This window comes from Camponotus floridanus, unplaced genomic scaffold (assembly GCF_003227725.1).
Source record: "Camponotus floridanus strain SB8 unplaced genomic scaffold, Cflo_v7.5 scaffold65, whole genome shotgun sequence".
Lineage (NCBI taxonomy): Eukaryota > Metazoa > Arthropoda > Insecta > Hymenoptera > Formicidae > Camponotus > Camponotus floridanus.
Window position 1 is genome coordinate 715374 of NW_020229825.1, and position 13514 is coordinate 728887.

General features: G+C 36.9%; 1 protein-coding gene across 1 annotated transcript; it reads right to left on the bottom strand.

Annotated features, from left to right (window-relative positions):
- Positions 1–315: 315 nt before the first annotated feature.
- Positions 316–13299, bottom strand: LOC105250250 (protein enabled homolog). Its single transcript, XM_025413350.1, has 3 exons — positions 12754–13299; positions 3809–4547; positions 316–1390 (listed from the first exon to the last, which is right to left on the bottom strand). The coding sequence occupies exons 1-3, from the start codon at positions 13085–13087 to the stop codon at positions 754–756; spliced, it is 1710 nt and encodes a 569-aa protein (XP_025269135.1). The 5' UTR covers positions 13088–13299; the 3' UTR covers positions 316–753.
- Between the last annotated feature and the right edge of the window lie 215 nt (positions 13300–13514).

The following is a 13514-nucleotide window of genomic DNA, read 5'->3' on the forward strand; positions in this document are numbered from 1 at the left end:
TCCTCCAGGTCTTCTCTCTTTGCAAAATGAGAATCGGCGAGTCGTCGATCACACCTGCGCGTCTCGATCCAGATCGATGGGCGCGCGAATCGCGATTCATGGATCCTGTAAAATCTCTCTCGGTTTATTCTTCGTTTCCCTTTCTTTAATTTAGGCAGCTAAGTATTAATAAATAGTGTCTTCGTAACGAGCTCGCGGACTATCGTACGCGCTAGTAAATATATATATATATATATATATATATATATATATATATATACGTATATTTATATATATACTATAATATATATATAATAATATAATATCATAATGTAATAGGTATATAATCGACTAGAGTGACTAGACTCTGCAGTGTGGACGTCAACGTTCGACGTGTTTTTTTTTCTTTTACGACTTAACATTACTGGACGTTTTTATTAATGTTAGACATTATTAATAAACTCACGCTCTCCCTCTCTTTTGCTCCCTTTCGTTCCTTCTAACTCTTCACTCATGTCATTCTTTCATTTGCATCTTTTCTCTCTTTCTCTCTCACGCTTTCTCTCTCTCTCTCTCTCTCTCTCTCTCTCTAACTCTCATTTCTGTCTCTACTGGCACTTTTCTACTTAAAATCTACGGCAAACCTTATATCTCCTCCCTTGCTCTTCGTACCCTCGTGCCTCTTCGCGATCAAGCAGCGATCACGTGGCACCGCTAGCTCTTTCTCGATTCCTCGATCCTCGTGGCATCGTTGTTCCCCTTCTCGAAGCGCTGCTACAAGCCTCGATTGGTGTTCTGTTGATGCTGCGTGGCACTGTTACCGGCATGCTGCTGTTGCTGCATCTCCTCGTCGCGCAGACACGCCGACTCCAGGTGCTTGTTCAAATAGGACTTGAGGGCGAAGGTCTTGTGGCACCTCGAGCACTCGTAGTTTTTGTCGGCCGAGTGGGTCTGCATGTGCGCCCGCAGATTCGAGCGGTCGGCGAACGCTTTGCCGCAGTGGGCGCATCCGTATGGCTTCTCGCCGGTGTGGCTGCGCAGATGACCCTGCAGCAGCCAGGGTCGCGAGAACATCTTGCCGCATACGCCACAACTGTGGGCGAGTTTGTGCGTGAGCACGTGCATCGCCAGGGCGGGCATGCTGACGTAAGCCTTGCCGCAGTGGATGCACTTCTTGGCCGATTGCGAGTCGAGACTGCGATGCGTCTGCTTGTGCCGCGACAGATTCGACGACGTGGCGTACTGCTTGCCGCACTCGGTGCACGTGAACTTGGGCCTGTCCGGCTGGGCCGCCTCCTTGTCGGGCACGGCGGCGCCGTTGTTGTTGCTGCCGGTGCCACCGCGACGTTTTGATCGGCCATCGGACACGAAGAAGGCCTCGTAGGTGTAGGCGACAGTCTTGCTGCCGGAGCTGTTGGACAGATATTATTGTGACGATTCGCATTCAAAAGCTTTAAGGATGTTTTGTATGTACAATCTCAGCAAAAAGTAGCTGAAAATCAATATTGACGAACATATTGACTTTTGGTGTATTTTGAGTAAGAAATTGTGTGGATTACAATTTGATCTTGGCTACAGTGCAGATATTTATTGCGTTTTTACTGAAATATTCCGAATTTTGTTAATCGAAATGATCAACTTTTGGCAGAGAATTTTGCCTTGCGACAGATACATGGCTTCATTGAATTATATTTAGTATCTTTTTAACCAGTTAGTACTTGTATAATATTATTTGCCCAAATATTTCCTCTGTATCTAAACTTTTGCAAATTTTAAACAAATTCTGAATATTATTTCCATGTGTTGTTGTCATTTGAATCGACGTGGTTATACGTTTCCCATAAGAACACATGTTAATCCGATGCAAATTAAAATCCTTGTAACTTGTGAACGCTTTAGTGAATCGACTTAAAAATGTACTGAAAATTGTACTGAAGATTCTAAACATATGTAAGGACATTCTGTACAATTTTCATTAAATTCTCAATATTTTGGAAATAGGTACAAAACATCCTTAAGGATGTTTTGTATGTACAATTTCAGCAAAAAGTAGCTGAAAATCAATATTGACGAATATATCCACTTTTGGTGTATTTTGAGTAAGAAATTGTGTGGAATATTATAATTTAATCTTGGCTACAGTGCAGATATTTTTTAATATTTACTGCGTTTTTACTGAAATATTCCGAATTTTGTTAATCGAAATGATTAACTTTTGGCAGAGAATTTCGCCTTGTGACAGATACATGGCTAACTTCATTGAATTATATTTAATTATATTTATATTTAATATCTTTTTAACCAGTTAGTACTTGTATAATATTATTTGACCAAATATTTCCTCTGTATCTAAACTTTTGCAAATTTTAAACAAATTCTGAATATTATTTCCATGTGTTTTTGTCATTTCAATCGACGTGATTATATGTTTCCCATAAGAACACATGTTAATCCGGTGCAAATTAAAATCCTTATAACTTGTGAACGCTTTAGTGAAACGATTTAAAAATTGTACTGAAGATTCTAAACATATGTAAGGACATTCTGTACAATTTTCATCAAATTCTCAATATTTTGAAAATAGGTACAAAACATCCTTAAGTTAAAATAACTCATTAGTCATGTGTTACTTATTGACAAACTAAAAGTGTTAAATAATTGATACAATACCTCACATTTATTTTTGTTATTGTGACTTTAAGTGTAATGTAAAAATTACATACAAATTAATTAAAAATTACATGAAAAAATAGTTACAGAAACTCGTAAGAATTGTTGTAGAACATTAACTTATAATAGTAATTATTTTAACTTAAATTATTTGCAATAGAAACATTTGACTTTAATTTTGATTATTTTGTATGTTAAAATTCAAGATTATTTTACTTTAACTTTTCTTAGAATGTTAAACTAGACATGTGTTTTTGTTATTTAAATCGACGTGGTTATACATTTCCCATAAGAACACATGTTAATTCGGTGCAAATTAAAATCCTTATAATTTGTGAACGCTTTAGTGAATCGATTTAAAAATTGTACTGAAAATTCTAAACATATGTAAGGACATTCTGTACAATTTTCATTAAATTTTCAATAATTTGAAAATAATACAAAACATCCTTAAACTGGGGCGGGATCCTAAACTGAACGGTGAACTCTTACACGATTACAACGCCCTTATCTAATCCTCATCCGTGTCTCTTTCTATCACGTTATTTATAAAGAAGATGCACTGTTTTTTTCATACTCTACTTTACCGATATTTTAGATACATACGGACTGAAATTTTCAGAAGAATGCCATTTATTAATTAGGCCATTCAATTCAGTTTTTATAGTTCGACAATGTTCTACGGTGCAGTAATCGTGAAAACTACAGTTTTATGCATAAAAGCTATAAAACTTTTATAAGAAGCTAATATTTGTACAAGTTGGCAGCTCCGACGCTATGTTGATTTAAGAAGTCGATAAATAAAAATGTAATTTTATACTTATTTTCTTTCTCAATATAAACTCTCATACTACATAGAATTTTCACGTGTCCGTTTGCGTGTATACTTCAATTCTGAAGAAGGATTTTTAATTCTATACAGGCAATAAAAACTGGCACACCTCCGAAAATTACGGCGTTTGTGTCGATAAAACAGGCGACTTTAGGATCCCCTTAATTAAACTGTACGACAATTTTACCGAAATTTTCCCAATCTGACCTTAAAACCACCGAGGAATAAGATAGAACACTCGAAATAGAAGGGTAGAATAACTAGTAGTAGGATCCCCTTAACAAACGCGAAGAACTCGAAATGATCGACGACAAGCACTGGACTCACCTATCCCTGCTGCAGTTTCCGCCGGTGGCCTCCGCGGTTGCTGGCGACTGCGGCTGTGGCGGTGTCTGCTCCTGTTGGCGCAGCTGATTGGTCTGCGAACTGGGCACCGGCACCAGCACGGAGACCGGTATAGGTTGCTGCGTTCCCGCCGTCGGTGCCGGTTGCAGCTGCTGCTGCTGCTGCTGCTGCTGCTGCGCAGTCGCGGTCGCGTTCGGCGCGGCGGGCGGCGGCGGCAGCGGCGGCGGCGGCGGCGGCGGCGGTGGCGGCGGCGGTGATAGGGTATGAATAAAAACAGAATGCGTGGGCGCGGCGGGCGACGCGCTGAGATCCAGGATGGCCTGCGCGGCCGACAGGTCCTCCTCGGCAGAGGTGCGTATCTCGGAGATCGGTTGCAGGCTGTAAGGACGGTAGATGTCCTTCTTCTTGGGCGGTAAGGACAGGGCCGTGCCGGTGCTGGTGAAGGACATCGAGAGGCTCTTGCGCGGCGGCAGGCACAGCGATGTGACGGACGACGACGATGGCGATGGCGACGACGACGACGACGGGGACGACGATGGACTCGTGGTTTGATGTGACGGCACCTGATGCAGGCTCGGCCCGGTCAGTACCGGAACCGGTAGCTCCTGCTGCGCAACCGGGGGCGGCGACGGAGCTACCGGACGCGCCAATTCTGCCGCTGAGCGCAGCGTCGCGTACTTGGGCGGCTCTTCGTGGTTGATCCATGCCTCGTGCGTGTAGCCTAGAAACGGGTAGCGAGTAGATTAATCCACAGAGATAGGCGGTGGTAGTTTTATTTGATTAGGCTGTGCTCTTGAGGGGTCTTATCTTCCATTTGTTTTAAGTTATTACCGCTCGTACAAGCTACGAGATACAGTCGGAATCGCGAAAGGGCTCTATTTATATTTGGTCATCGCGGTCATTTATTTCACGTCTCTCGCAATGAAAATATTCAGCGGTTTTCGGTTTTATGTACTCCGTATCTTTGGCCAATTTTTTACTAAATTTATTAACCCTTTGAGGGGCGGTGTATCATATATGATACACCTATTTATCTTTAGTATTTTCCTCATTATGGATGTATTACGACAGTTATATGCATACAATCAAGTTCCTTAGACTTCTGATTACCTACATATTGTAATCACTTTTTACTGGGGGGTTGACAATAATTAATTAATAAATAATCAATATAAAAAAAACACTATTTTTTCGGAAAAAAATCAATTTTGAATACAGGTCTTGTTGAATCAACCCCAAATTGCACATATATAGGTTTTCGGGGTCTCTGATCACAATGCCGGCTTCAGATTTTGGAAATACAAGATGGCGGATGACATATCTAAAATCTGATAATTTTCAATTTTAAAAAATCTTATCATATTTTGTATATAATTCGAAGAAGAAAGTATTCTTGATGTTTTTTCGATTAGATGTGTAGTTTTTGAGAAAAAAATCCACAAAAACATGAAAATATCAGTTTTTTTTATCTATGTATGAGTTCATCAAGGATTATCTGCCATCTTGAATTTCAAAAATCCGAAGCCGGATTCGTGATCAGCGATCCTGAAAACCCCTATATACGTGATTTCATCTAAAAATATCAGGTTTGTCAATATTTTTAAGATATAATCCGCCATCTTGAATCCGCCATCTTGAATTTTGAAATTATGATGCCAGATTCGTAATCAGTGACCCCAAAAACTTATAAAACCATCATGATCTTTGTTGTTGATCTCACACAAAAAATGTGCCCCTAAAAGGGTTAAATAAATTTAATTTTTACTAAAAAAATTTATTAAAATTTATTAAATCATCGATAATTTTGGATTTTTATTTATCGCGTCGTCTATACTATATAAGTATCTGTTATTACGCAATTTATCGGTATCTAAAATTTTATTTTCGTGCTCGATAGATTAGATAGCACATATAGATCGCATTCGCGATGACAAGACATAAAGTCCGATCAAGCACACGACGTGAAATATTCAAAGATGCATCGGAATGTCCCTAAATGGAAACAGATACGGCGACTGCTATTTAATTTATAATAATCGCTCGTGAGTTTCTTCTCAAATGAAACCCACCCCCTCGTAATATAACGACGAAAGGACGGCGAGGGCGCGACGTGCACGCACGGTATAACATCTCATTCGTCTCTCGGCGGTATGAATATTTGAATTCGTGAATCACTCACGAGTTGCGTGGCGTTTCATTTCCTGTGCGCCAGCTGTTTCCACCGTATACGATCATTAACGGGTACAAAGGGGGATGGAGAAAAAAGTCGGTTGTGTGCAGCAGGAGGTAGTGGTGATGGCGCGACACGTGAACGCGGGGGTGTATAATAACGCAATGTTGTATCTGTTGCGCGCCGCTCGCTGTTGCGCAGGGGCGGTTCCGAGGTGGTGGGGGTGGGGGAAAGAGGGGGGATGAAGGGCGAAATACGCGCCGCTGCTGTTGCTGGGAAGGACCGCGAAAGATTCATGCGAAATGCGCGCAAATAGCGCCTCGTATATATACAGAGTGGCCCCGAACGTTCCAGCCAGACTTTGAGATCTTATAGGAAATTTAATTCTGAAGAAAAAATTTCCTATAAACGTGGGTCGAAAAATGCTTCCTTAAGAAGTCATCGCTCAACCTCTGATGAAGGAAGAGCAAAAGGTGAAAAGAAAATGAAATAAAAAGAAAATGAAACCAAATGAATTTTCTTGAAAAACGTCTTTATTCATTTTCTACTATTACGTGCTATTACTAAAATATTAGTTAAAAAAAAAGAATTATTTTATTTTCATAAAAGAAAAAGATCTTTATTTTTTATTTTTATCGTTTTTTTCAAGAAATTTATTTAGTTTCATTTTTTTTTCACCTTTTGCTCTTCCTTCATCAGAGATTTTTGAGCAATAACTTGTTAAGGAATGAGTTTTCGACCCATATTTATAGGAAATTTTTTGTTCAGAATTAAATTTCCTATAAGATCTCAAAATCCGGCTGGAACGTTCGAGGTCACCCTGTATAACAACGTTTCTTTTTTCCCGAGCACTCTCATTTCCAGCGTCGTTATATACGCGCAAGAAACATATATTATTCAACTCTAATTTTCAATTAAAATACCAGCTTGTTAAACTACTCCGCTTCCTGGATGTCCAAAGTTTTTTCACGCAAAGAGCGAATTTATTTAAACGATAATATTTTTTTTCTTAATTAGATGATATTTTCATAGTTTCTTGTAGATAATTTTAGCTGAGATAATTTTCTAAATAATTTTAATTTACAAACTGTAACGAATTGATTGGAATTTTAATAATTTGATATTACGATATGATTGGATGACAGTCGGTGGAATTTAACGATAAAAACTTACAATAAGCTATCGAATCGCAGATTGCGTATTGTTAACTTTTAATATCAAAAATAATTAAGTGATTAATATTAATATTAAAAATAATTAAGTGATATAATATAAAAGAGCAACATTATTGTGATTCTATTAACTGTATGAATTTAGATAAGTTATGAATCTTTGGAATTTGATCGAATCTCGAAAACAGTTTTGGATAGATTCGCGTCTACCGCATGGCTTTAAAAAAAAAATTGCTGCTACTTGCTTTTGCAATTCGAATTAGTTAGACCTCATTATTAGTTATTGATGCCGACTAAACCCTATTTGTGTTTCTTTTATTGCTCCCGAGAATGTAGATAAAACACGCAACGGACGACTTTCGCCGTGAAATCGATACGCGTGCCGTCCAGCTGGTTACGTAACGCGAAAGTCTGTTCCATAAGCAGTGAACACACTATATGTAGCGATTAATTAACGAGTGCTATCGTTGATTAATCGTACTATCTCTGATTTAAACGTTTCAGCAATTTGAATTGAATCAGTCGTTATAACAAAAAGACGCTCTAATTTTCCTGCAAATAACCGTAAAAAAAATTTGATTACTAACTTTTGAAAACATACATATTTTAATAGCTAAAAATATTAGATTTGTCCATGTCTTTATGTCTATTGTATTACGAAAATAATGGTGTGAAAATGATAATAAACAATAATTTTGTATCAAACCAAAGATTTAATGATGAAGAGTTTGTAAAATTTTGCTTATTATTGAAAATTTTTTTTTATGTCTACTGCCTTTTTTGCAATAATGATTTATTATTTTCAGATCAATTATCTATATTTTATTAAACTAATGTTTGATAAACAAAACAATATATATTTCTGTTAAAAATTAATATAATTTGTTTTAAAATTTAATTCTTGACGTAGATTTTTTTGCATCTTAAGATTTAATATCGAATATCTAAATAACTGTGTATGCCGTTTCTTCTCTTTAATTTCAAAATTTTATTAAAAATTTGCTGAGAAACGGGATTATTGAGGATACAAAATTGATGAAAATACTTTCGTTTTGAATCAGTCACAGTTGAAAAACAGATTCCCAAGTTTTTACAAGGATAAATTGCTTAAGTTTTCGACCGTCACGTGCGTCAAACGTGTTCCTTACACGAACATCCTATTTCAACGCTACTTTTCCCCTAAATAGACGAGGGTTCTAGGGGAAAACGGAACACTGGAAGGCGAATAAATCAGAAAAGTGTGCTGGTCGCGTGCGATCGATCAGCTGGCGCGTATCTATTATTGGCTGAAATAAAGGGAAGTCAACACAGAGCTAAAAGAGAATGGCCATGTCTGCAAGTGCATTTCATCAACGGCAAAAGGAGCGCAGCAGTTGCGGAGCGAGAAGGGTGGAGGGGTTGCGAAAGGGTCGTATAGGGCGGAGGGGGGAATCAATAACAGCGAATGAACGCTCCCACGCGCTCCCACGAGTCCGTTGATTCTAGGCTCTTTTAAAGACCGATAAAAATCTCCGTTGCGATTAACATTAACGTCGAGTTTCTTTCTTCGTTTTGTCCCTTCTCTATCGAAGATTATACAGGGCGGCCTCGAACGTTCCAGCCAGACTTTGAGATCTTATAGGAAATTTAATTCTGAAGAAAAAATTTCCTATAAACATGAATCGAAAAATGCTTCCTTAAGAAGTTATTGCTCAAAAATCTCTGATGAAGGAAGAGCAAAAGATGAAAAGAAAATGAAATAAAAAGAAAATGAAACTAAATAAATTTCTTGAAAAAAAACGATAAAAATAAAAAATAAAAATCTTTTTCTTTTATGAAAATAAAATAATTTTTTTTTAAACTAATATTTTAGTAATAGCACGTAATAGTAGAAAATGAATAAAGACATTTTTCAAGAAATTTATTTAGTTTCATTTTCTTTTTATTTCATTTTCTTTACCTTTTGCTCTTCCTTCAGCAGAGGTTTTGAGCGATAACTTCTTAAGGAAGCATTTTTCGATCCATGTTTATAGGAAACTTTTGTTTAGAATTAAATTTCCTATAAGATCTCAAAGTCTGGCTGGAACGTTCGGGGCCACCCTGTAGAATAATGGAATCGCGCAGATACAATTTTCAAACGATCGTAGAAATTAATGGATCGTATTTATGTTCTCTATTTAATTAATTTATATATTTCGTCACTAGCCGCACGCAATTTATCGCAGAATGAAAGAGAGATAGTCTTTATAAAAGACATAACGAAGAAAAAAAATGAGATTTATATTTTATTACCGTATTATATTGTATTTCATCGAAAGGCGATATAAAATTTGATTTATATGATTGACTTGTATTTATGCTTTATTTCTCTCATTTAATGAAAAATTAATGAAAAACACAACTAAACAACTATACACAGATTTATTATTATGATGATGTATCGATAAAAGTGAAGAATAATTTGTTTTTATTATAAAAAAGAGAATAATCTTATCCAAATATAATCTTATCCAAAGTATCTGATTAAATTACATTTTTATCGATTGGTATGACGTAATTACTGGCTCTATCTGATTTAACCTCTTACAATTAGGAAATAATAAAATCATTATATAGAACGGTGTAAAGTGATATGAATTATCTATGAATTCTAAGTGAATTCTCTATATCTACGTTATCTATCGCAGATCACAGATATAGCCCATAAAGCATATTTATATACCTTGAATGAACATTCCGCACATTCCTGTAGATTTATCGCCTTTGATCTTTATCGACCCTGTGAGCGCAAAACAAACAGCAAGTATAAATATATTATACTTGATCTATCAAATTATTTATAATTAAATAAAAATTTATATTTTTATGTCGTTAAATTATTTGCGATAGTTGTTAATATTAATTTTTGTCTTAGAATAAACATTTGCCAATATTTTTATGTGATAATGAATTATCACATTTATTTAAAATTATAAAAAAAAAGAAAAATGGACGCAAAATAAACTTGATTGCGTTTTAAATAGATAACCAAATTTTATTCGTCTATTCTTAAAATAAAATATTGATCATAAATATTATATTTGATGTCTGAATAAACATAAATATATATATATATAGATTAAACAGATTTTAGAGACAATTTTAAATAGATTTGATCGAAATAATTAATGAGTTAAATTTATTTTTATTAGATTACATCTTCCACAATAATTTACGAATTAATGTAGTAATTTTTCTTCCGAGATATTTTTTGCTGTAAAAAATATTATGCCCTCACACATTTTATCTCACGATCAGAACGGCGACTTTATCATATTTTATGTATATATTACCTTATCAAACAAGTAAGAACCAATCGTTAATTGTACAATAAGAAAGTCAAGGTCGAAGAAACCTGTGAATATATATTCTATAGTGAATGTATATTCTTACATTTTTCTTACGTGATTGTAATCCTGTTGAAAATTTAATCTTTGTGATGATAGATAAACTTTTATACGACTTGCTTTTTTTCTTCTTATAATTCTGTTATAAAGTCTGTTTATAGGTATCTATAATAATCGTTAATCTAAATAAGAGTTCACACAATGAATCATGCACAAAACTTTCTGTTGTATAAACTTGGATCATTGTTATAAGATATATATTTTTCACATTAGATTAGAAAATTTTTCATTAATTATAAAATTATATAATGTTAATTATAAACATTTTTTAGTATTTATTAATAATAAGCATATTATTTAATTTTTGTTTTGGTAAATATTGTGGTACTGTCAAATATGAAATTCCAGTTGCAAAAATTGGCAGAACGAACGCGATTGTACTCAAATCGTGACGCAGTGATAAAGAGAACACTTGTTACATAACGTCATTTGTGCCATTGTGTGAACACGTGCGCAATCTACTGCCTATAAGCAGCATAAATGAGGTAAAAGGAAGTTGTTACTTTATATTTCTGGCTTTTAAGAATACCTATGAATGATTAAAGCATCGGTGATTTATTCACATGCACGCAAAAGTTTTAGTTTAATTTTTATAGAATAATTTCATGCAAGAGCCTTCGCATTTTTTATAAATATATAACAAATACATAAATATGTATAATAATTTTATCTGATGGCATTTGACGTTAAAAAAGGATGACAGAAAAAAATCTACTCATTTATTCTTTATGTCTCTTCCAAAAATGTGATTGACACAGATGTGATGTAGCATAATCAAATTTTCGTTGTGTTGAAAAAAACATAATTTTGAAGAAATTGATAATACACTGAGGGAAAAATTTTTTTAAACCAAATAAATTTGTTTTCTTGAAATTTTTGCTTTAAAAGGAAGGAATTGTTTATTTCATTTAAGCAAAAGCATTTAATTTTAATTAAATATGCATGTTATATTAAGTACATTATTTTCATTTATATATTTTTTATATTTAAATACTATTTTCGTAAAATATATACTATTATTTATTAAATTAAATATATATTTTTTAAAATTAAAAAATTTTAAATTTTTGGGAATAAAAAATGCATTTTATAATAAATATTTTGTAATAAATATTTTGTTTAAAATAAAAATATTTAATTAAAAATTATATTTTTTTAAACATATGTAAATAAATACTTAACTTAAGCAAACAGACGTTTTGAATACAAGTAAATACGTGATTAGTACCCACCGAATAAATAGCTTTCTTGAGTTAACTAAAATTTTTTTATTTCAAGATAATTTTTCCCTCAGTGTAGGAAACAAATTAAAATCCAGAATTCTTTTTGGTTCGCGTAATACAATTAATTCGTGTATAATTCGTGTGAAATTTATGCGAAGTTGTTACGTAAGAAGCAAAACATATATAATTATAAAACAAGTTTCATATCGCAAGGATATTCAACAAACAGTCTGCTCTTGACATAATCCGATATCGTAGGCGTATTCATCTACGTCATAAAAGCAATTTGACCATTCTGGATAGCTGTGGTTACACAACAACCAACGACGTCAAAACGCAGTCAGTTTCCTCCCTGTCTGATTGAGAGCTCAATAAATACGATGGACGAAATAGCTCTTGACTACAATAGCTTACAATGACATATCGGAATCATGACTCAACGTTAAGGGTGCCAAACGTGATCGTCGACGTGATCGACGATCTACAGACGGGTGTGTCGCCATGTACGTACATACGTATATACATGTGCGAACACATGGATTTCCCGAATGGTTTTCCCCGGAAAAAACATGGAAACGCTTGTTGTGCTGCGGTCGTCGACAAACTTATCTTTCCGCATTTTCTAGGGACAATCGTCTAATGACATGGCGCGTTTAAGCAGCTACCGCAATCTGTCTATAGCGCACGCTAGCGTCTGTAATAGGCGGGTGTGTCACCCTGCGTGCTCGACGCATGGCCAGATGATGCCAAAGCTAGAGAGCTCTTTAGAAAAAAAAAAGAGAAAAAGAAAAGAAAGAATTCTGCCTTTTATGCGAATCCCAAGAAAAGTCCCAGATCTTGGGCGTGGCGCGTCTACACTCGCGTTACACATGATGTAAAAGCAATTGGGGTGACTATGTCGCCAGAGTGAAAGGAGAGCCCTTAGATGAGAACCTACCGTGATAGTACAGAGCACCAGAAGCGTTGAGGGGCGGCGGACTGGGGGCTGTAGCCCCCGCCGTGGGACTATGGGGCCCCCAGCAGGTCTGCTGATGATCGACCTGATGATTATCGACGTCCCCGACCACGTCTATCTCCTCGTCCTCGATCGGCTCATGCCTGTGCGACCGTTTCTCCATAGCATCCGCGGTCTGATGCAGCAGATGGTGTTGCTGCTCCTGCGGGTCCGCGGCCCCGGGTGGCGTCGCGTCCTTCTGCTCGCTCGCCTGATCGTCCACGCGGGCCTGCCACTGATTCCACTTCCACTTTTTCGCCATGAGACAGCGTGGCATAATGGTGACGCTGATCGCGTCGACCGGCGGCACCGGGAGCCGACGATGGCGATGGTAGTCGTCGTCGTCCAATCACCAGGGACGACGACTCGGGGAAGCCCGATGGAACGGAACACCTAGGCGAGGCACCACCGACACCGACACGCTCAGCACCAACAACCGCAGCACCAACCGCAGCACCACCGATGTCGTCACGATTGCCGATAACCGCGGCTACGTCGCGTCTGCTGGCTGCCCCGCCTCTTCCGCGGACGTCGCCGTGGTCGCCGACGTTCCCGCGACGCCGACGTCTACGTCGCGCCCGTCCGTCGCCCGGCCCGGCCGTCTGCGTCTGCGGCCCGTCGTCAAACCGGTGGACCAAGGAACCACCCCGACCAGGTGGCCGCTCGTTGGCCGGCTTCGCCTTCGTCCTACGTGGTACGCGCTG